This window comes from Rhinatrema bivittatum, chromosome 2 (genome assembly GCF_901001135.1).
Source record: "Rhinatrema bivittatum chromosome 2, aRhiBiv1.1, whole genome shotgun sequence".
Lineage (NCBI taxonomy): Eukaryota > Metazoa > Chordata > Amphibia > Gymnophiona > Rhinatrematidae > Rhinatrema > Rhinatrema bivittatum.
This window is the reverse complement of record NC_042616.1, coordinates 427,951,436-427,972,181: the sequence shown is the minus strand read 5'-3', so window position 1 is coordinate 427,972,181 and position 20,746 is coordinate 427,951,436. Positions and strand designations below refer to the sequence as shown.

The 20,746-nt window shown below is 47.4% G+C and overlaps 1 protein-coding gene across 3 annotated transcripts in view; it reads right to left on the bottom strand.

Moving 5' to 3' along the window:
* Positions 1–20,746, bottom strand: part of FAM234B (family with sequence similarity 234 member B) — a 95,821-nt gene that overhangs the window by 60,137 nt on the left and 14,938 nt on the right. For all 3 annotated transcript variants that reach the window (XM_029590283.1, XM_029590285.1, XM_029590284.1), the window contains exons 2-3: positions 7,614–8,018; positions 4,474–4,569 (exon numbers count right to left, since the gene is read on the bottom strand). In XM_029590283.1, the coding sequence (XP_029446143.1) occupies positions 4,474–4,569; positions 7,614–8,018 (501 nt within the window). The remainder of the gene's footprint in view (positions 1–4,473; positions 4,570–7,613; positions 8,019–20,746) is intronic.

Here is a 20,746-nt window from a genome sequence, read left to right as displayed (position 1 = left end):
AGGGAGGTGGAGAACTTGCATGCTCGGATAAGGGTGTCAATTACTGCCCCCGAGTATCCGCTCTTCCTTAGGCGAGTCCTCTCAATGGCCAGACCATAAGTGAGAATTGAGCTGGATCCTCGTGGAGGATCGATCCCTGTTGGAGCAGGTCTCTGTGTGGAGGTAGTGGCAGGGGGCTCCTTGTCAGCAGTCTTCACATGTCTGCGTACCACAGTCTTCTTGGCCAGTCCGGGGCCACTAGAAGTACTGGTCCCCTGTGGTGTTCTATCTTGTGGATGATTGCGCCCAATAGGGGCCACGGCGGGAAGGCGTATAAGAGTCTCCTGTGGCCAGGACTGTACCAGGGTATCGATTCCCTGGGACTGGGGTTCCCGTCTGCAGCTGAAGAAACTGGGTACTTGGGCTTTGGACCGGTTTGCCAGGAGGTCCATGGTTGGTGTTCCCCAACGGTTTACTATCAATTGGAATGCTGTGGTTAACAGCCTCCATTCTCCTGGGTCTAGACTTTCTCTGCTGAGGTAGTCCGCAGCGACGTTGTCTTTCCCAGCAATGTGGATGGCCGAGATCTCTTGAAAATTCACTTCCGCCCATGACATTAGGAAGTCTATTTCCAGAGACACCTGTTGGCTTCTGGTTCCTCCCTGACGGTTGATGTAGGCCACTGTTGTGGCGTTGTCTGACATTACTCTGACCACTTTGTCTCGGAGTCTGTGAACGAACCTTAGGCAGGCTAATCTGACTACCCGGGCTTCTAGGCGATTGATGTTCCATCCCGACTCTTCTTCATTCCATTGCCCTTGGGCAGTTAGCTCCTGGCAGTGTGCTCCCCATCCTCATAGGCTGGCATCCGTGGTGAGTAGGATCCAGGTTAGTGAGGATAGTCTCGTTCCCAGGCTCAGATGGGCTTCTTGTAGCCACCATTGTAGTTGGGCCCGAACTCTGTCCAGAAGCTGAAGCAATACGGTGTAGTTCTGGGACAGTGGATTCCATCGTGATAGTAGTAAGCGTTGTAGGGGTCTCATGTGAGCTCGTGCCCATGGCACTACTTCCAGTGTGGATGCCAGAAGGCCGAGAACTTGTAGGTAATCCCATGCTGTGGGGCGATGTTCACTCAACAGGGTTCGTAACTGTGTCATCAATTTTGATCTCCTTGTCAGTGTCAGGACGACCTTGTCTTGTTTGGTGTCGAACCGGACTCCCAAGTATTCTAGAGATTGGGAGGGCTGCAGGCAGCTCTTGTTTGTGTTGACCACCACCCGAGGCTCTCCAGTAGAGTTTTGACTCTGTTGGTTGCCTGGTGACTTTCCTCTGGGGATATCGCTCTGATCAGCCAATCTAGATACGGGTGCACGCAGATTCCTTCCTTCCTCAGTGTTGCTGCCACCACCACTATGATCTTCGTGAACGCCCGGGGTGCAGTGGCTAACCTGAAAGGTAGTGCCCGGAACTGATAGTGACGGTCCAGGATCGAGAAGCGTAGAAAACGCTGATGCTCTTGATGGATCGGAACGTGTAGGTAGGCTTCCAACAGATCCAGGGATGTAAGGAACTCTCCCGGTTGTATCGCCCTTATTACAGAGCGTAGGGTTTCCATGCGATTGACCGCCTTGAGGTCCAGGATGGGTCTGAACGTTCCTTCTTTCTTGGGGACGATAAAATAGATGGAATAATGTCCAGTATTTATTTGTTATGGAGGCACCAGTGTTATAGCCTCTAAGGCTAGCAATCTAGTCAGTGTAGCTTCCACTGCCATTTATTTATTTAAAAACTTTTTTATACAGACATTCATTTGCATATTACATCGGTTTACATATAACGGGGTTAATACAACAAGATTTAGAAAATGAAAAAATAAGTTACACGAGACAGGGCGGCAAAGGAACAAGATGGGAAAGAAGTGGAAGGATAAAGGGTCCAGAGGGCGGTTAGATAGGTTAACATAAAACACAGAATAAAATGAGATGGAAAAAAAACTTACAAAATTCTGAGTTGCCATCCTCTTGGAAGGGTCGTGGCAGGGAGATTCCACAAACTTGTCCGGAGGGAGGTGGTGGAAATCCAGGTAATATCCCTCTCAAAAGATGGATAGGACCCACTTGTCCAAAGTTATCTCGACCCATCTTTGGTAGAATAGGGCAAGTCTGCCCCCTATGGCTTCTTCCTTTGGACGGGTCGGCTGATTTTCATTGTGGGGTGCGGCTGGGGCCTGAGCCCGAGCGGGCTCCCCTTTTGTTGTGCTTGTTCCAAAAGGACTGGCTCGGCCTGCGGGGCGGGCCGCTTGATATGAGCTTCTATATGGGTTGAAGCGCTGTGATCCTCTGCCCCTGGAGGTTCGGGGGAAGGATTGCTGGTTACTCTTATTCCTGTCCTCCGGTAGCCGTGGCAGTGGGGACTCGCCCCATTTGTTGGCTAGTTTTTCTAGTTCACTTCCGAACAGGAGTGTTCCCTTGAAGGGCATCCTTGTGAGTCTCGTTTTGGAGGATGCGTCAGCCGACCAGTTTCAGAGTCAGATTTGTCTTCCGGCTGCCACAGCGGATGACACTCCTCTAGCTGCTGTGCATACCAGATCAGAAGCGGCGTCCGCGAGGAATGATACTGCTGGTTCCAGGGCCTCCCCAGGAGTGTTGTTCCTGGTCTGTGCTAAGCAGGCGCGTGTCACCACAGCACAGCAGGCCGTGATCTGTAAAGACATAGCGGAGACGTCAAAGGACTGTTTGAGGATAGATTCCAGACGTCTGTCTTGAGCATCCTTGAGTGCTGCTCCTCCCTCCACTGGGTTAGTAGTGCACTTCGAGACCGCACAGACCATGACATCCACTTTCAGACATGTCAGGAGATCTTTGGCGGCTGGGTCCAGAGGGTACATGGCTGCCAGAGCCCAGCCCCCTTTGAATGTAGTTTCTGGGGCATCCGATTCCAGGTCAATTAGTTGCTGGACGGCTTGTAATAGTGGGAAATGGCGGGAGGTCTGACGGAATCCCTCTAATAGTGGGTTCGTCTTAGGTTCCCCCGAGGCACTTGTGCCCGGGATGGCAAGCTCTTTTAGGCTGTGTGAGACCAGGTCTGGAAGCTCGTCCTTGGTGAAGAAGCGTCTCATGTTTCGGTGGGGCTCTGTCCCCGGAGGGAGTTCCCCTTCCTCCAGGGGTTCTGAATCCTCATCTGAGTTGTCTGTGTCCCCGAAGGTGGGGTTTCTGGGTGATGGGATCACTTCCCTGGGCATAGAGGGTCCCACCATGTTGAGGTCCTCTGGTGGAGCCTGTGGCCGTATTATAGGAGGCCCCGGTTGCATGTGGACGAAGGTATGCAGACCTTTGAAGAATTCCACCCAGGAGATAGATGCTGGGTCTAGACTAAGGGGCGCAGTGTCCCTGGGGAGCCCCGTTTGATGGGGGGGCCCACTGTGCAATGCTAGGTCCAGCGTACTGCTCAAGAGGCTGGAGTGGGCCATGAGTTGGATCCCCAAGGGCCTCTTCGAACTGTAATCACAGGGCCGTGACCTCCTCGTGCTGTGCAGCTCTAATGTGGTATGCTGGGCAAAGGCCCTGAACTTTGAGTTTATTATCCGGTGGTGCCATGGCTTGTGCGTGTAAAATACAGTTGTGCGCTCCGGTGTGCGAAGTTGTGTTTGTAGGATTGGTGCACGCAGGCCGAAATTATGCACCCGGCACAGTAAGCGCGTGGCTATGCGCGTCGCTTGTGCGCCCGGTACTTGTGTGCGCAACGTTGTGCGCATAAGGTATTTGTGCGCACGGATCGAAACGGCGGTGAACAGAGCAAAATGGTGACGGCGACCACGAAGACAATATGGCGACCACCTCAGAGGGTCTCCACGTGCGAGGACCCTCGGATCTGACCACGGTCTAGCCCTGCTAGGGCATATCAACCCGGTGGCCCTGGTCCCGGCTGGTGACCAGTGCGGCTCCTCGAGCTTCGGAGACCGGAGACTGTTAAACGGATTTCTACCTTACCTTGTTCTCAGCGCTTCCCGGTCTCCGGCTGCGGGGGGAGAAGGAAAATACCTTTACCGCCGCGCTCGAGGTTGCACCCGCTGCCTCTCAGCCTCACCCGATGTCAGGGGCTAGGTCCCCACCGAGGGTCGGCCGCCGGACCGAGGCCTACCTCGGAGGGATCGCGGAAATCACCTCGGGAAATCTCAACTGGGGGAGGGACCCAATGGGTGTCACTGCAGGAGAGCGGGACTCGTCTGTAGAGGTAAGATTTCTTCTTATTTTGATTTTCTTTGGTAAAATTACTCTAATGCTGTGCGAGCGTACAGAGTCCCTAACTGCTATGGAGACGGAAAATACTGAAGAGCTGCACTTCCTGCAGGGGTATATGTACTAGGGCTGACGTCAGATTGAAATCTGATTAGTCTCCAACTGCTAGCAGGAGTACACTATACCCATTGGTCCTGAGTCCATCTGCTACACGCTAGGAAATACAACATTTTTGTGACATGCCGTAGTCCATTACCTTGTGCAGAGTTATTCCAGTGTATGGTGAATGAAAGCAGAATATCAGGGACCCCATCATTGTTCACATCAAAGAGTTCAAGGGGAGACAGCATCCCTACAAGAAAAGCTGAATATGAGTCTTCCTGTACACTCTCACACTGTCAACAAAGTCACTGGAACAAGGGTGGGGGCTAACCTATTTCACATACTGTAGGACTCTTCTCCAGCAATCTGAAATCTGTCATCAGCTCATGAAATATTTATGAAAAACAGCAAAATTCTAAAAAGTACCCTCTTTACAAATCTTTTCTGGCATAATTTTGGCAGTTGCTCTTCAATCTAACGTAGTCAACCCAAGCCTGCTATGGTGAAAGGTACTGCCATGAGTTACATACAAATCCGTAGAGCGGATGGTTTTTACTTTTTCCCCCCACCACAGCAGAATAGCTGCTTCGGTAGCACCAATTCTCCCTTGCCGGCTTAAGTGCAGACAATGAAGTTACCTCAGAACCTGAACTCTGCAATATCCCTTTGTGCACCAATGATCATCCTCCCTCTTCTGAGATCAAAGCACATCACTCCCTCGATACACGTTCACCTCAACATACCAGAGACTAACGCAAGGCTCCCACACTGTGGAGTTTTATGCCGAGGAAGATCCATGATGTCGTTTCTTTGAAAGTGTTTTTGCAGAATAGTTCAATCCAAAGCATTTTGTGAACACGCTGAACAATTATTACTACCTAATTATTTTATTTATTTATTTAAGTTTTTTATATACCAACATTCAAGACGATAGTCCCATCATGCTGGTTCACAAGAAACAGGGGTGCAAAATAAACTTAAAAAACTTGAACAAAAGTGCAGAAAAAGGCAGTTACATGTAACAAGGGAAAGATCGAACTTTGATTAAGAAGTAAAAGGAAGATCAGATAAATACATATAATTACATTGTAATAGGTAGCTAATAATGATGTTGCTGGTGATGTGTGTTGATTGATGGGAGTTAAATAATATTGGAGTTAGGAAAGGCCTGCATGAACAGCCAGGTCTTGAGTCTTTTCTTGAAGGTTGGGTCGACAGGCATTTTTTAATAACTTGGAAATATAAAAGGCTGAATCATCCTCCTTGGAATTTAAACTTGTAGCTTCCTGATCTCCAATTTTACTAAAGGGTAAAAATTAAAAATGCCATTTAACCTCAATTTACTATCATCTTCAACTGAATTTAAGCTCCATTCTTCTTTTTAGCACTGGTTTCCACACACACACTCAACATTTTACATTTTTTTCAAACCTTTTCTCAGGTGATATGCAGCAAAATGCCTGCCCTAGTTCACAGCATAGGCCAAGTTGTGGCGTTAGATTCCCAGGTTCTTGAGTCCAGGGGCTCAGAACACAGGCTTCCTCCAGGGGGTGGGGCCAGGCATGGCTCTTGGTTTTGGGGTTCAGAGCCAGACCAGCTCTGGCAATAGCAAAGATTAGCAGACAAGTGCAGTCTGGGTCAGAGTATAAGAAAGCAGGTCAAGTCATTCAAATGTCAAACGTAAAGCACCTCTGTGTTGTAGTACAGAGGAAAAGTCTCATTTCCAAGCACTGGGTCACACAGCCTTCAAGTTGCCAGGAACAGTTTTCCTGGTTCCCAGCAGTCCCTTTTCAATACCGAAGGCCCAATTCAGTTCCTCAGGGGCGTGGCATCAGGCTCATTGCCTCTGGCACCTTGGCTTTGCCTGTGCTAAAGGCTCAGCCAAGTAGCCAGAGCACCGGTCTGCTGCCCTGAGCAGTCCCCATTCCAAACCTCACCAGTTGTTGGTCCTTATTGGTAGGTACTGCCCTGGAAATGCAGCAACCTTTCTGCAGCAGGTAAGCAGAAAAAAAACAAAGGTATAAGCTTTAAAGCAGGGATTCTTAACCCAGTCAGATTTTCAGGATATCCTCAATGAATATGGGATAGATTTGCAAACACTGCCTCCATCATATGCAAATCTCTCTCATGCATATTCATTGTGGATAGCCTGAAAATCTGACTGGCTAGGTGTGTCCCAAGAACTGAGTTGAGAACCTCTAGTTTGGAGAGGTAAAAAATATCACAGCATGGAAAAATAAAAACGCAAGCTTTCTTTAAACTAAATGAAGTACAAATGAAAAGTACACTTTTAACAGTGGGAGAAAACCACATATCTTCACGTACCTATTACCACCAATAAGCAGGCGAGCACGCAAATTGTCTATCACAACTGAAACAGCCTTCAGCACTGTGGTCTAGACAGCTCCATCAAAAGGGGCAATGGACAGACCAACAGATAAAAATTAACAGCATATCCCAGAAACTAGACTTCTTTAGTTTTGAATGGAATTTCATGTTTTTAAGCATCAAAATCATTCTCTCAGAAAGGAGTGGGATTTGTGAGCCTCCACCAGCAATCTCTGTCTTGCGCAGAAGTAAATATGTTACAGGGTGCAACAACAACAAAAAAAAAAAAAAGGAGTATGCATACATTTTGGGCGAACTGGTGACTGCGGGCAGATCTGAGGTTAGAATATTAATGGAGTAGGCGTGGATCTTACTCCTGCACATTCCAAATAAAAATATCCTCCCTATTTGGTGAATACCTCTCAAATATCTACCTTCAGAAGAGCTGTCTTATTTTGGATGAAGTAAGTCTCAAATGTTTTGAAAGACTTCACAGAACCTAAATTAAAAAAAACCCAAAACAAAAACAACACTTGACCCCCAACACTTTTTATACCAGTAAAAAAAATCAAAACAAAACAAAAAGTGCCCTGTATCGCAAAGACTTTTCCTAGGATTTACAGAAAACTCGCTTGGAAATGTGGCAAAGAGTTTCACCATCCACCAAGCTCCTGAACCCCTACTGCTCCCTCTTTCAGAGGGGCCCCTGCCTAGGATGCCCCCAGTAAGGCTTGAATTACAAAAGGTTTATTCCATGTAATGAGAGAATAGGTACTTTGTGACCATCAGTGATAGTAAAAAAAAACAAAAAAAAACACACACTGGTACTGATCAAATGTAAACCAGTAACACCCAAAAAGAAAATGTAAACTAAGTTGAAGCAAAATGAAATTAAAATACAAAACAGAGATCACAGTGCGATAAGGACTCATACTTGCTCCCTTATGACAGCTGGCCGTGACTCACCTTTCTGCTGCCCTAGCGTGAGGCTCCACGTATTGTGCTCGTCTCTCATGGGGCACGGAATGAGGAAGGCACATACCAGCACCAGAACCATGGAGATGACAACAGTCAGGAGGAAGAGGGCGGTCCGCACGTACGGCCACACGGGAGCGCGTGCTTTCTGCTCCAACCCGGCGCCCCCCAATGCCACCGGATGTGCCTCCAGCTTGCTGGCTCCCGGCCACTGGCTCGCCTTTGGCAGCCCGGCTTCCACATCGGAATCCAGATCCTGTGCCGCCCCCAGGGGACTCTTCCCATTCTTCACGCCCCCTCCATTCTTCTGCACGTTGAGCACAAGGTCATCCTCGCTCTCATCGCTGTCAGCTTGGGTAAGGGGGTCATATTCCCCCAGGTCATGGCTCTTCTTTCCTGGGAGAAAAGGAGACAGACAGGTAAGGAGGAGCTGCGGGAACACGCAGTGGAACCTCATTGTCATGAACAGAAAGTATTCTGGAACGTCTTGTAAACCCACATTTCCTTCCCATAGTGTTTCATGGAGATAAAAGACCGGTCACAACACAGGAACTGCTGTTATAAGTAAATAAAATCACTAAGCAACACAGTTTGTTTTAAGAAAAGCAGAATGCTTACTAATTCAATTACAAAAAAGAGAAAAGAGTAATTCTAATTGTGTCACGACAAAGAGGATAACTGTCAAACCATCCGCATAAGGAAGTTAGCAAAAATGTGCTTAAGTTACACCAATTTTCAAAGTGGACGTATGTGCATTAAGTCCATTTGAAAACTATCCCACCAAAGCTACCTTGAACAGCACCTGCTGTTTGGCGCGCCAAAAGTTTTCCTGAAAAATGATGCACACACGGTTGAATTTTATAAAATACAGCGTTAAGTAGTGGTGGAAGGAGGGAAAATTGTTTCACTGTGGGGGGAGGCTTTTTCCCCACAAATTTAATTTCATGTAATGTTTATTTTGTTTCTTTAGTTTAAAAAAAAAAAAACATTGAAAAAATAAACAGAAAAAAAAAAGAAATGGGGCCTCCAGAGCCTTCCACCCATCCTTCCCACCCGGAAAAATGCTAGGGCCAGGATCTTCACAGGGCCAGGATCTTCACCGGTCCAGGGGGGAACTGCAGACAAGACCTAGGTCAAGATCGCAGCAACCTACCACATCCTAAGCTTATGCAAGATTGAGGCTTCAACCTGGGCCTAGGTCACAGTAAGTCGCCGTGACCTTGGTGGAGGTCCTGTGCAAGGTCCAGGCTTGGAGGCCTGGACCTGATGCCACGACCTTGGCTAGGGCCCGGGCGCAGACCCAACATCACAGCCCAGCCTAGAGGCCAGGTCCCAAATCTGGTACTTTGACTCAGATCCAGGCCTCGCCTAGAGACTAGGCCCTGATGCTCAGGCCTCGGGTCAGGCCCAGGACCAGGCCCGGAGCCCAGACCTCAGAGCTCCGATGATCGCGTCCTCTTCTTTAAACTGATGCAGTGTGCTGGGGTCACGCCGGATATAATTAACTCCGGCGCATTCACCCCAGTTGACGGCGCCATTTTGATGTGCCACAGTTAAATTAGCTTTCGTACATTATAATGCACTCACTGCTAGGGAGGTTGCGCCAAAGTTAACTCTGGCGCGATCCCACTGGACGACGTCAATTTAAAAAGGAAGAAGAAACAAGAGGACACGATCATTGGTGCTCCGGGTTCTAGGCCTGACCCTGTGTCGAGGCCCAGGGATTGGGACCCAGCCTCCAGGCCAGACCCCATCGGGCCTGGGTCTGGGCTGAGGACCCCAGCATCAGGACCCAGCCAGCATTGCGGGCCACAGCATCAGGCCTGGGTCCGGGCTGAGGCTCCAGCATTGCGACCCAGCCTCTGGGACAGGCCATAGCTTCGGGCCTGGGTCAAGGCCCCAGTATCAAGACCTGGCATCCGGACTGCGCTATGGCGTCGGTACCTAGGTCCCTGGCGACAGATTTGTTCAGTATGGGAGGGGGGTCATCTGGAAATTTCCCGGGTCTGGGCCTTTGCTTGGGTCTCGGCCTAGGCCCCGGCATCAGGCCACAGTTTACCTACTCCCTAGGTGATGCCCTAGCTTCGGGCCTAGGCTTAGGCCCGACTGGCAACTTTTATTTTTATTTTTTTTAAATAGGTTTTCAAAACAAACGAGATTCCAACAAAATTTTTTCGGAATTTAACTTGTTCAGTTTTGAAAAAAAATTCGAAATGAAATAGGAAATTTTGTCTCATTTCCTGTTTCGTTTCTCCTAAATGCCCATCCCTAACATTAAGTACAAACCACTCCCCAAATGCATCCCCAGGAATGCCTCCCTCTCAGACCGGGTAAAAAGCATAAAAAGGACATACATACCTCAGTATACCAGCATATCAATTGGATAATTTTTTTAAAAATGCCACTTCTGTGCATAAAGCAGGAGTTGCTTACCAATAACAGGTGTTCTCCAAGAACAGCAGGATGTCAGTTCTCACAAGTGGGGCAACCTCATCTGATGGAGCCCGGCCCAGAACTTTTATGTCAAAATTTCTAGGACTCTGATTGTGCCTCACCACATGTCCATACAGAGGTCCCTTCAGTCTTCTACCTTAGCATATACAACTGAAGCCAACTCCCTAGAGGAGGCAGGTAGATTTCATGAGGACTGACATCCTGCTGTCTTTCGAAAACACATATTACAGGTGAACAACTCTGTTTTTTCGAAGACAAGCATGGTGAAAGTCCTCACAAGTGGCAAATCCCTAGCTACAGGCCAGTGGTGTACCGAGAGTCTCCGGTGCCCGGGGGTCAATGCTTTTTTGTGCCTCTCCAGTGCCTCCTCCCCAATCCTTCTTGTACTAATGCTTAAGGTCACAGAAAATCAGTGGCATCTCCAGACAGAAGAATTGGGGGGGGGGGGGGGGGGGAGGGGGGGAGCCAAAATGACATTTCCTCATATCACACCCACCTGCTTTAAAATTGGCTATAAAAAAATGTCTTAATATGAAAGTCCAAAGGGTCTTTTGTGTAATTTTAAAAATCTGGCTAGTTTCACACTTCTAGTAAAATTACTATTAAAATTAAATTATTTGGTAGCCTCATTCAACTAATTCTATATGGCTAGGAGAGTGAAGTCTGGAATATATAGGAAGGGAAAGAATGTAAATATAAATCTGTGCCTCCAGTTCTGTAACACTGTGCATCCACTGAAATCCCCCCAACAATGGAGCTTGGATGGACCCCTACAGCTCATCATACCCAAAGATATTTTCAAATTCTGGTGTCACCTCCAGTAATAGCAGCACAAATACCTTCCATTGCCAGACACATTAGAACTAACACAAAACCCCACAAAAAGACATTCAAAATCTATACAGCAAACCTATCTTAATGTAACAGTAGTAACACCAAAGACTCAAACAATAAGAACCCTACCTGTGAAAAAGCACAGGTAAATATTACACTGGGTCCCAGAATACCAATACACCACCTACTGAGGAAACAAAACAAACCCGCTTGCTATAGATCCCTATACAGACACTACATGCTAGCAGAATTTCTCATTAAGAACATAAGAAATTGCCATGCTGGGTCAGACCAAGGGTCCATCAAGCCCAGCATCCTGTTTCCAACAGAGGCCAAAACCAGGCCACAAGAACCTGGCAATTACCCAAAACACTAAGAAGATCCCATGCCACTGATGCAATTAATAGCAGTGGCTATTCTCTAAGTATAATTGATTAATAGCCATTAATGGACTTCTCCCCCAAGAACTTATCCAAACCTTTTTTGAACCCAGCTACACTAACTGCACTAACCACATCCTCTGGCAACAAATTCCAGAGCTTTATTGTGCATTGAGTGAAAAAGAATATTCTTTGATTAGTCTTAAATGTGCTACTTTCTAACTTCATGGAATGCCCCCTAGTCCTTCTATTATTCGAAAGTGTAAATAACCGAGTCACATCTACTCGTTCAAGACCTCTCATGATCTTAAAGACTTCTATCATATCTCCCCTCAGCCATCTCTTCTCCAAGCTGAACAGCCCTAACCTCCTCAGCCTTTCTTCATAGGGGAGCTGTTCCATCCCCTTTATCATTTTGGTTGCCCTTCTCTGTACTTTCTCCATCGCAACTATATCTTTTTTGAGATGCGGCGACCAGAATTGTACACAGTATTCAAGGTGCGGTCTCACCATGGAGCGATATAGAGGCATTATGACATTTTCCGTTCTATTAACCATTCCCTTCCTAATAATTCTTAACATTCTATTTGCTTTTTTGACTGCTGCAGCACACTGAGCCGGTGATTTTAAAGTATTATCTCCTATGATGCCTAGATCTTTTTCCTGGGTGGTAGCTCCTAATATGGAACCTCACATTGTGTAACTATAGCAAGGGTTATTTTTCCCTATATGCAACACCTTGCACTTGTCCACATTAAATTTCATCTGCCATTTGGATGCCCAATCTTCCAGTCTTGCAAGGTCCTCCTGTAATGTATCACAGTCTGCTTGTGATTTAACTACTCTGAATAATTTTGGTCACACACACAGAGCACACATAGACCCTCACCAAATACAGACTAAAGGGTCACAAATTAGACAAAAACTGAAATGGAAACCCCATGTGTAACAATGGAAAAACAGAACCACCAGTCCTCATAAAACAAATAAAATCAAGAAACATAAAGCATCAATTATAATAGTAAAACCATTCTAATAAAAGAATAATTTAAAAATAATGATAAATAGAATAACTTATATTAATTAAAATGATATACATTTTTTTAAATTTCCCAAACACCGATAAAATATTTCACAACAGCACACATCAAATAACACCCAAAAACTAAAACTTAATAAGGATTTTAAAAAAGCCCCTGCTGTCCATACCTGGGAACTCTTGATTTCCAGTTACCCTGAGATTGACGAGAATTAGGGGGTTGGGGAGGGGCATACAAACTTTATCCTCTCTCTCTCTCACACATACCCGCATGTTCATTCTCTCTCACACATACAAAGTCACATACACACCCACAACCTCTCTCTCACAGACAGACACTCTAAGGCTCCAAGATCCTCTCTCTCTCCTCCCATCCCCCACAAGCAAGCTCTTACTCCCCCAGATTCTCTCATACAAGCACACTCTCACTCTTACTGGCTCACACATACATACACATACACACAAACCCAAGCAAACTCTCATTCATTCTTACACACACACACACACACACACAGGCTCCCATTCTCTCACAGATAGACCCCAGGAAGACATCCATTCATTCTCATACACAGACACACCCCCAGGCAGACTCCCATTCATTCACATGCACACACTGAAGGCAGACCCCCTCTTTCTTTTGCCAGCAACCTTGGAGCCTCTCTCTTCCTCTGCTGCTGCTGTCACTGTTGTTGCGTGGCTATTGGGGAGGTGCCGATCACTGTTCCCTGTACGGACCAGGATCAGTCCAGACTGTGGGTTATGCCCCCCTTCCAGCAGATGGAGTCAGAGATGATCCATGGTACTACAGGAACGAAAATTAGCAGGTAAGGCAATAATTTTATTTTACTGGCACTGAAGCCCACTCTGCTGCCTCCTCTGTGAAGGCCTCGCGGTATTAAAAATTTGCAAAGCTTCCAGTTCCTCCATGCTGATCTCGTACATCATGAGGAAAGTTCTAGAGAAAGTGCTACTCTTGAACACTCCCAAAGATAACATATGCCAATCACTAAAAATGCAAATTTATTTTATTTTATTTTATTTTTTTACACCTTTGCTGTCTGATCTTAGTTTTCTACTCAGTTGGTCACATGCTTTTTTTTTCCACGTTCCCTTTCTTGGTGTTTTGCCAATTCCTTTCACAGGGTCTCTCTTTTTTCTGTTTCTTCTCTCTCCGTCTTCTTCCCTTCCTCCAACACAAACTCAGGCTCTCATTCTCACACACTGTCTCTCTCATACATACACACTAGCTTTCTTTCACATGCTGTCACTCTCATACACACAGGTTCTCTCTCTTTTTTCTGTTTCTTCTCTCTCCGTCTTCTTCCCTTCCTCCAACACAAACTCAGGCTCTCATTCTCACAAACTGTCTCTCTCATACATACACACTAGCTTTCTTTCACATGCTGTCACTCTCATACACACAGGTTCTCTAAGTCTCACATGCTGTCTCTCACAAACACACAGAGGGTCTCACATGCATCTCTCCAAACATACAGGCTCTCATTCCCACACACAGTCTCTCACTTCACTTTCCCCCTCCCCCCCCCCTCCACACACACACACACACACACACACACACACACACACACACACAAGCCTTTAGCACAGGGGTCGGGAACCTTTTTGGCTGAGAGAGCCATGAAAGCCACATATTTTAAAATGTAATTCCGTGAGAGCCATACTAACTACAACCCCCTACTCTCCTGACGCCCCCAAGACCTGCCAAATTAATTTACTACAACCCCCCATCCTCCTAAACCCCCCCCCAAGACCTGCCAAACGTCCCTGGTGATCCAGCGGGGGTTCAGGGCTCGCAGACAAATCTTTAATAGAAAAGTAAAAATCTAACAAAACCCCCCACCCTCCTGACACCCCCCAAGACCTCCAAAATTAATTTACTACAAACCCCACCCTCCTGACCCCCCCCCCAGGACCTGCCAAAATTCCCTGGTGGTCCAGCGGGGGTCCGGGAGCCATCTCCTGGACTTGGGCTGTTGGCTGCCAGTAGTCAAAATGGCGCCGACGGCCCTTTGCCCTCACTATGTCACTGGGGTCGACCAATGGTGGCGGGTAGCCCCTGTGACATAGTGAGGGCAAAGGGCCGTCGGCGCCATTTTGACTACTGGCAGCCAACAGCCCAAGTCCAGGAGATGGCTCCCGGACCGCTCCTGGACCCCCGCTGGACCACCAGGGACTTCTGGCAGGTCTTGGGGGGGGGGGGCAGGAGGGGTGGGGGTTGTAGTAAATTAATTTTGGAGGTCTTGGGGGGCGTCAGGAGGGTGGGGAATTTTGTTAAATTTTTACTTTTTTATTAAAGATTTGTCTGCGAGCCAGATGCAGCCATCAAAAGAGCCATATCCGGCTCCCGAGCCATAGGTTCCTGACCCCTGCTTTAGCACATACCAACTAACCCTTAACTCCAGAAGGTTATCTGATGAAGCTTTTCCTGAGCAGACTAAATACCCTGCATATAGAACCCTCTACATGAGCTCCCCATCCCAGGTTGGATGCAACCATGGTGAGGATAATTTGGACCAGAGAAATTTGGAAGGATATACCCCTAGTCAGATTGGAATTGTACTGCCTACAGCCACTGAGATCGGAGGTTCCTTTGGGCTCTCCTCATATGGAGATGTGCCAAAGGAGTGATATGCACAGTGGATGCCATAAGGCCCAACATCCTCAACATGTCCCACACTGAAATCTGTTGACATCTTAATCCTTTCCACCATGGATATCAAAGTGATAGCCCTCTGTTATGTAAGGAAGGCTCTTGCATGATTCGTGTCTAGCAGAGCGCCGATAAACTCCAATTGGGATGACTGGCTCAAGCGAGACTTGGGGTATTTGATAGTGAACCCTGGTAACTCCCAACACTAGGATGGTTTTGCACATCTATTCTGTGGCATCCGCTAGTGATGTGCTCTTGACCAGTCAATCATCCAAATAGGGATACACATACACCTCCAGCTTGCATAATGTGCCACCACTACAGCAAGGCATTTGGTGAAGACATGCAGGGCTGACAGTAGGCCAAAGGGAAGTATGCGGTACTGGTAATGACGGTTTCCCACAACAAATCGAAAAATTGGTTCTTACCTGCTAATTTTTGTTCCTGGAATGCCACAGATCAGTCTAGACAAGAGGGTTTTGCATTCCTGCCAGCAAATGGAGACAAAGAATAAAAAACTTTCAGGCACTACTACTTAACCGAGAGTGCCATCAGCAGTCCCTTAGCATTAACCTGTACTCAAGCCAAGATGACTACTTCCCCAAACTCTAAGGTTTTCCCCCTCTAGAGCGAGCTGAGGAAGAAGTTGGAACCCCCAACAAAACTGAACCTTCAACTTAGGGCAATGAAAAAACTTCCAATCTCAAAATAGCTTAAACTATATACAATCTTGTTCAAATTCTGCATCACCAGCAACATCTAGACGTGGGAAAGGTCTTTCGTAACAATAAAGAGCCAGGGGTCTGGAATGATCTGTAGTATTCCAGGAACAAAAATTAGCAGGTAAGAATGAATTTTCCTTTCCTGTTCATACCCCAGATCAGTCCAGACAAGTGGGATGTACCCAAGCCCCTCTACACTGGGTGGGAACCTGAAAGGCCTGCACGCAGCACACTTTCACCAAACGTGGCCTTCTCCGGAACCCTAACATCCAAACGGTAATGTTTAGTAAAAGTATGCAAAGAAGACCAAGTCACTGCTCGACAAATCTCCTGCAGAGAAACCAATTGACACTCCATCCAGGAGGCTGCCTGCACCCTAGTAGAATGCACCGGCAACCCTTCCAGAACGACCAAACCTTACAGATACAGGCTGAAATAATTGCTTCCTTCAACCATCTTGCATTTGTGCTCTTAGCCACTTTGCAACCCCTTCTTTGGTCCACTGAATAAAACAAAGAAATGGTCCGACCTCCGAAAGTCATTTGCCACCCCAAGATACCGCAATAGGACCAGACGCAGATCCAAAAGGTGAAGCTCTCTTGCATGGGGTGAATCAGACGTCAGGCATGGAAAGCCTGGCAATTCCACCAACTAGCTAAGATGAAAGGCTGACACGACTTTGGGTAAAAAGGAAGGCACCGCATGCAATGAGACTCCGTCATCCGAAATCCGCAAAGAAGGATGTCTGCACGAAAAGGTTTGTAGCTCCAAAATTCACCTAGCCGAAAAAATCGCCACCAGGAACACAGGGTGCACATGTACACACGTATGCCGGCTCATGCAGCCATATTTTAACATATATGCATATACAAAATAGGCATGTACAAAATAGGCTGTACACACATATATGTGCACAATTTTATATAGAAATGTGCATGTGCGCGCAAATGCCACCTCTACCATGTAAATTGGAGAATTTTATGTGACATGCACACCAATGCAATTACCTGGTTCCCCAGTTCATTCCCAGTTTAGCCAGTTAAAGGATAGGACTTCCTAACCTCCTAATTAATTTGCTTTCCTTTTACCCTGTTAGCCCCAACCCTTAAAAACCGGCTAACCTCTTTAAGTTTGTTTTGTTTTAGGCTCTTACACACATTTATAGCAGAACTAAATTTACGTGGTAGGGTAACTCAGTGCACGCTTGTGCGTGTAAATATTTAAGTGCAGATTTCATTGAGAAATTTAGGAATACCCATGTCCTGCCCAGACCACATCCCGCCCCTTTTTTTCAAAAAAACTTTTGTGCGTGTATCAGGAGAGATGTGCGTACTCACATGCTTTCTAAAACCCACGTGCCGCATGCCGGCCCAACTTCTACAAGTATTTCCTGGCTTTGGCGCGTGTAGGACTTTTAAAAATTTCCTTACAGGCTCTATAATTTTTTGCCGGCACGCTGACTGCTGAGTAGGGGGGTGGGGGAGCAATGACACATGCAAGATCTGTGAGCTCCAGAGCTGTCCGTTGCTGCACCAGAGTCATGGCTCTGATAGACTTGGGAGTCATTGCCACCAGCAATACTTATCTGCACTGTACCAGAGCCCTTGAAGAAGAGACTAAAGGAGCGCTCTCTCTGACCCAGTAGTCACTGCTGGTTGAAGAGGGTGTCTTAATTTTCCGTCAGTTGAGTGGGATGGGAGGAGGAACAGTGAGATATTGGGAGAGGTGAAGAGGATGATGCTGCTGGTGAAGAAGGGATAGTATTTAATTATTTTCGAGTTTCTATAATCACAAATCAAAAATGTCTAAGGGATTTACAGATTTTACTTATAATTTAGTGGAAGAATAGTCTTTAATACAGTAGGGATGAAGAACCATAGAGAACTCACTTTCTCAAAAACCTCTGATAGACTCCATATTGGAGGGAAATTCTATAAGATAAGATAGAAAACATTTCTGTTTAGATAGGCTTTTGCTTGATTAGATCTGTTGCGATCCCCCCTGCTGCTGCGCTACAGGAGGTCTCTTACCTTCCTCCAGAGGCCGCCTTGAAGCCAGGGCCTCGCCTGTGTTACATCCGGAACTTGCTCCAGGGCCTGAGAGGCCTAGCTGTGCCTGTGGCTTGCATGCCTCTGCGTTTGGACTTCCTGTTTGGCGACGCCCTTCTCCTAGGGGCTGGCCCGCAGCTCTCCACCTGACTTATAGGACCAGCGGTGGGCGGTCCTGGCAAGCTCCTCCCAGGGAGTTGCCTTCTGCCTCCAGTATTTAAGGACTGCCTGTTCACTTGCAAAGGGCCTTCGATCAGGGTTATACAGTTGCCTGTAACCTTGCCTGATCCAGGTCCACCGTGGTCTGCCTTGTCTAGATGGTACCTTGCCTTCTGTCTCTGTCCGGATGTCTGCTTCCTGATGTCTGGCCTTCGATCAGGCCTTACAGTTGGCTGTAACCGTGCTGATCCAGGTCTTCCATGGTTCCTAGTCCAGTGTCTTTGCCTGATGTCTGCTCCTGTTTCTGCCAGCCGAGGGGGCTTCGGATGTGAGTATCCCAGCATCGGAGTTCCTGTTCGCCTGGGTCTTCCCCGCGCCCTCCTTCTCAGCGTGGTCCGCGACCAGCCTTCCTGGGCTGTGTAGGGCGCGTCTGGGACAGGGTGGTCCGTGACTCAGTCCCACGGGTGGGCTGAGTAGGGCGCCCTGATGGACAGTGCAATGTTTCCGTCCAGCCTTGTCTACAGTGTCTGCTTCAGCCCTTGTCCGGATGTCTTCCTGTCTCTGCCTTGACCTGGTTCCTGAGCCTTCTGTCCTGTTGGGCCCTGGAGTGGCCAACAGGAGGGATTCGTCCCACGGGCTCTTGAGCTTCTGCCAGCCGAGGGGGCTTCGGATGTGAGTATCCCAGCATCGGAGTTCTTGCTCGCCTGGACCTTTCCTGTGTCTCGCTTCAGCCCTTGTCCTGATGTCTCCGTCTTGCTTCAGCCTGCTTCTGCCCCGTCTGATGTCTTCTGTTTAAGGACTCTGTCTGCCCTCGCCTCTGTCCGGCCTGCTGCCCATTGCCGTTCCCTGCGGCAGGTCCGAAAGGGCCGGGAACAGTCGGAGGACCGTTCATTAGTCAACTTCCCCGTGTTGGCTACCCTGGGCACGCAGGTCCGGCTGAGGGTCGGACTCCCTGCTTCTGTTCCTGCCTGCCTGGCTCACCATGCCTGCTCAGCTCACCTCCCACGGTGTGGCCTTGGGCTCCTCCTGGGGTCCTGCCGTGGCCCAAGGGCTCACCACCCGCCCGAGACGACCGCTCCCGCGCGCGCTCGTAACAAGATCATTTTTAGTATAAAGTTCTTTCTGGCAGAATATTTTTTTGTATTTATTATGATGTTTGCTGATTTTAACTTTATTTCATTTTATGTTTTAATTTATGTATGTTTTATCAGCACAACACTAGAACCTAAGAAGTAGGCATTTAAAAACTCCATAACAAAGAAAATGATTAAGACAAAGCATCAGAAAATCTTCTGCTAATCATCTACAGAACCAAAAATGAAAAAAAATGTACTTGGCATTATAAGCGTATAAAGTATGACATCAACTGAAAATCAGTACACTAGGTGTGAAGCATTATAAATATACTGAATATTTTGAGATAAAAATCTCAACAGAGACATAACTGATAAAGCCAGATTGCTCCTGGGGGAATTCTGTGCAACTATGTAATGCAGTACTAATTTGCCTTTGAAATACATGATATATTGCAGGGGAAGAGCTCAGTAATCCTCAATCCTGAGAGAGTTGAGAGGAGAAGGTTATTTGGCTGGTGACTGAAGAGGATTGGTAAGTATTACTTGCTGGGTAATACTGGAAATTAAGGGGGTCGATATTCAAAAGCCATTTAGATGGACAACTGAAAACTTCTCCGTCTAAATGGCTTATCCATGATATTTGGAGACATATCCAGCTACATTCCAGCCAGATAACTCTATATCTGGCTAGATTTTAGCCAGACATGTCAGGGGTGATACTGGGGTGGGCGGTAGGCATTCCAGGGAGAAGCAGAATTAGCCAGTTAGGTTCACTGGCCAACTCAGATATTTGGAGTAAGCCGGTAAACCCAACCAGCCAACTCTGGCTGCACTGCAGGCAGGTCTAAAGTTAGCTAGATATACCCATCTGGCCAATTTAACTGGGATACTCAGCGGTGCAGTAGTACCACTGAATATACCCAGCTATCTTAAAGGTTAGCCGGATAAGTATATCCAGCCACTCAGTAGCTGAATATGGACCCCTAAAAGTTTGGGGAGAGGTGAAATTGTGGGGTATATTAACTTTTATCGTGTGTGCCTTGATTAAAAGCTAAGAAAGGTAGGTAATTTCTTTTAGACTGTGTGTGAGCACCTTGATTTAAAAAAAAAAAAAAGAGTTCAGCTGAACCAGATCCACAAACTATGGACAGCATGGCCATTCTGGCGCCACCAGGATCACTCTTCCTGGATGTTATTCGATGTGCCATAGCATCTGACCTACGAGCGGCCACGGGGGAAATACGAGGAGTAGAAGTCTCACTGGCCATGAACCAGTGTCGATAGCTTCCAAGCCGAATTCCCTGCGGCAGCTAAAAAACCTGATTGCCTTGGTATTCTGCATTGCCATGGGATCGAACTGGGCCTCGCCCCACCTGCGCCGAATGAGGGCAAAGCCCTCTGCTAACAGCTCCCATTCTCCCAGGTCCAGCTGTTGCCTTCTGAGATAATCCATTTGTACATTGTCCACACCTGCCACGTGCGAAGCTGCTAGTACTTCTAGATGTTGGTCCACCCAGGTGAAGAGTTCCTGAACCTCCTGAGCCACTAAACAACTCTTCATTCTGCCCTGATGATTGATGTAGGCCACTGCCGTCCCATTGTCTGAGAACAAGCGCACCGTATGCCCCTGAATCCGAGGAAGACAGATAAGTAATGCCCTGCAAACTGCTCTCGTTTCCAAATGGTTGATTGATCAGGGCGCCTCCACCGGAGACCACTGCCCTTGGGCCGTCAATCCCTG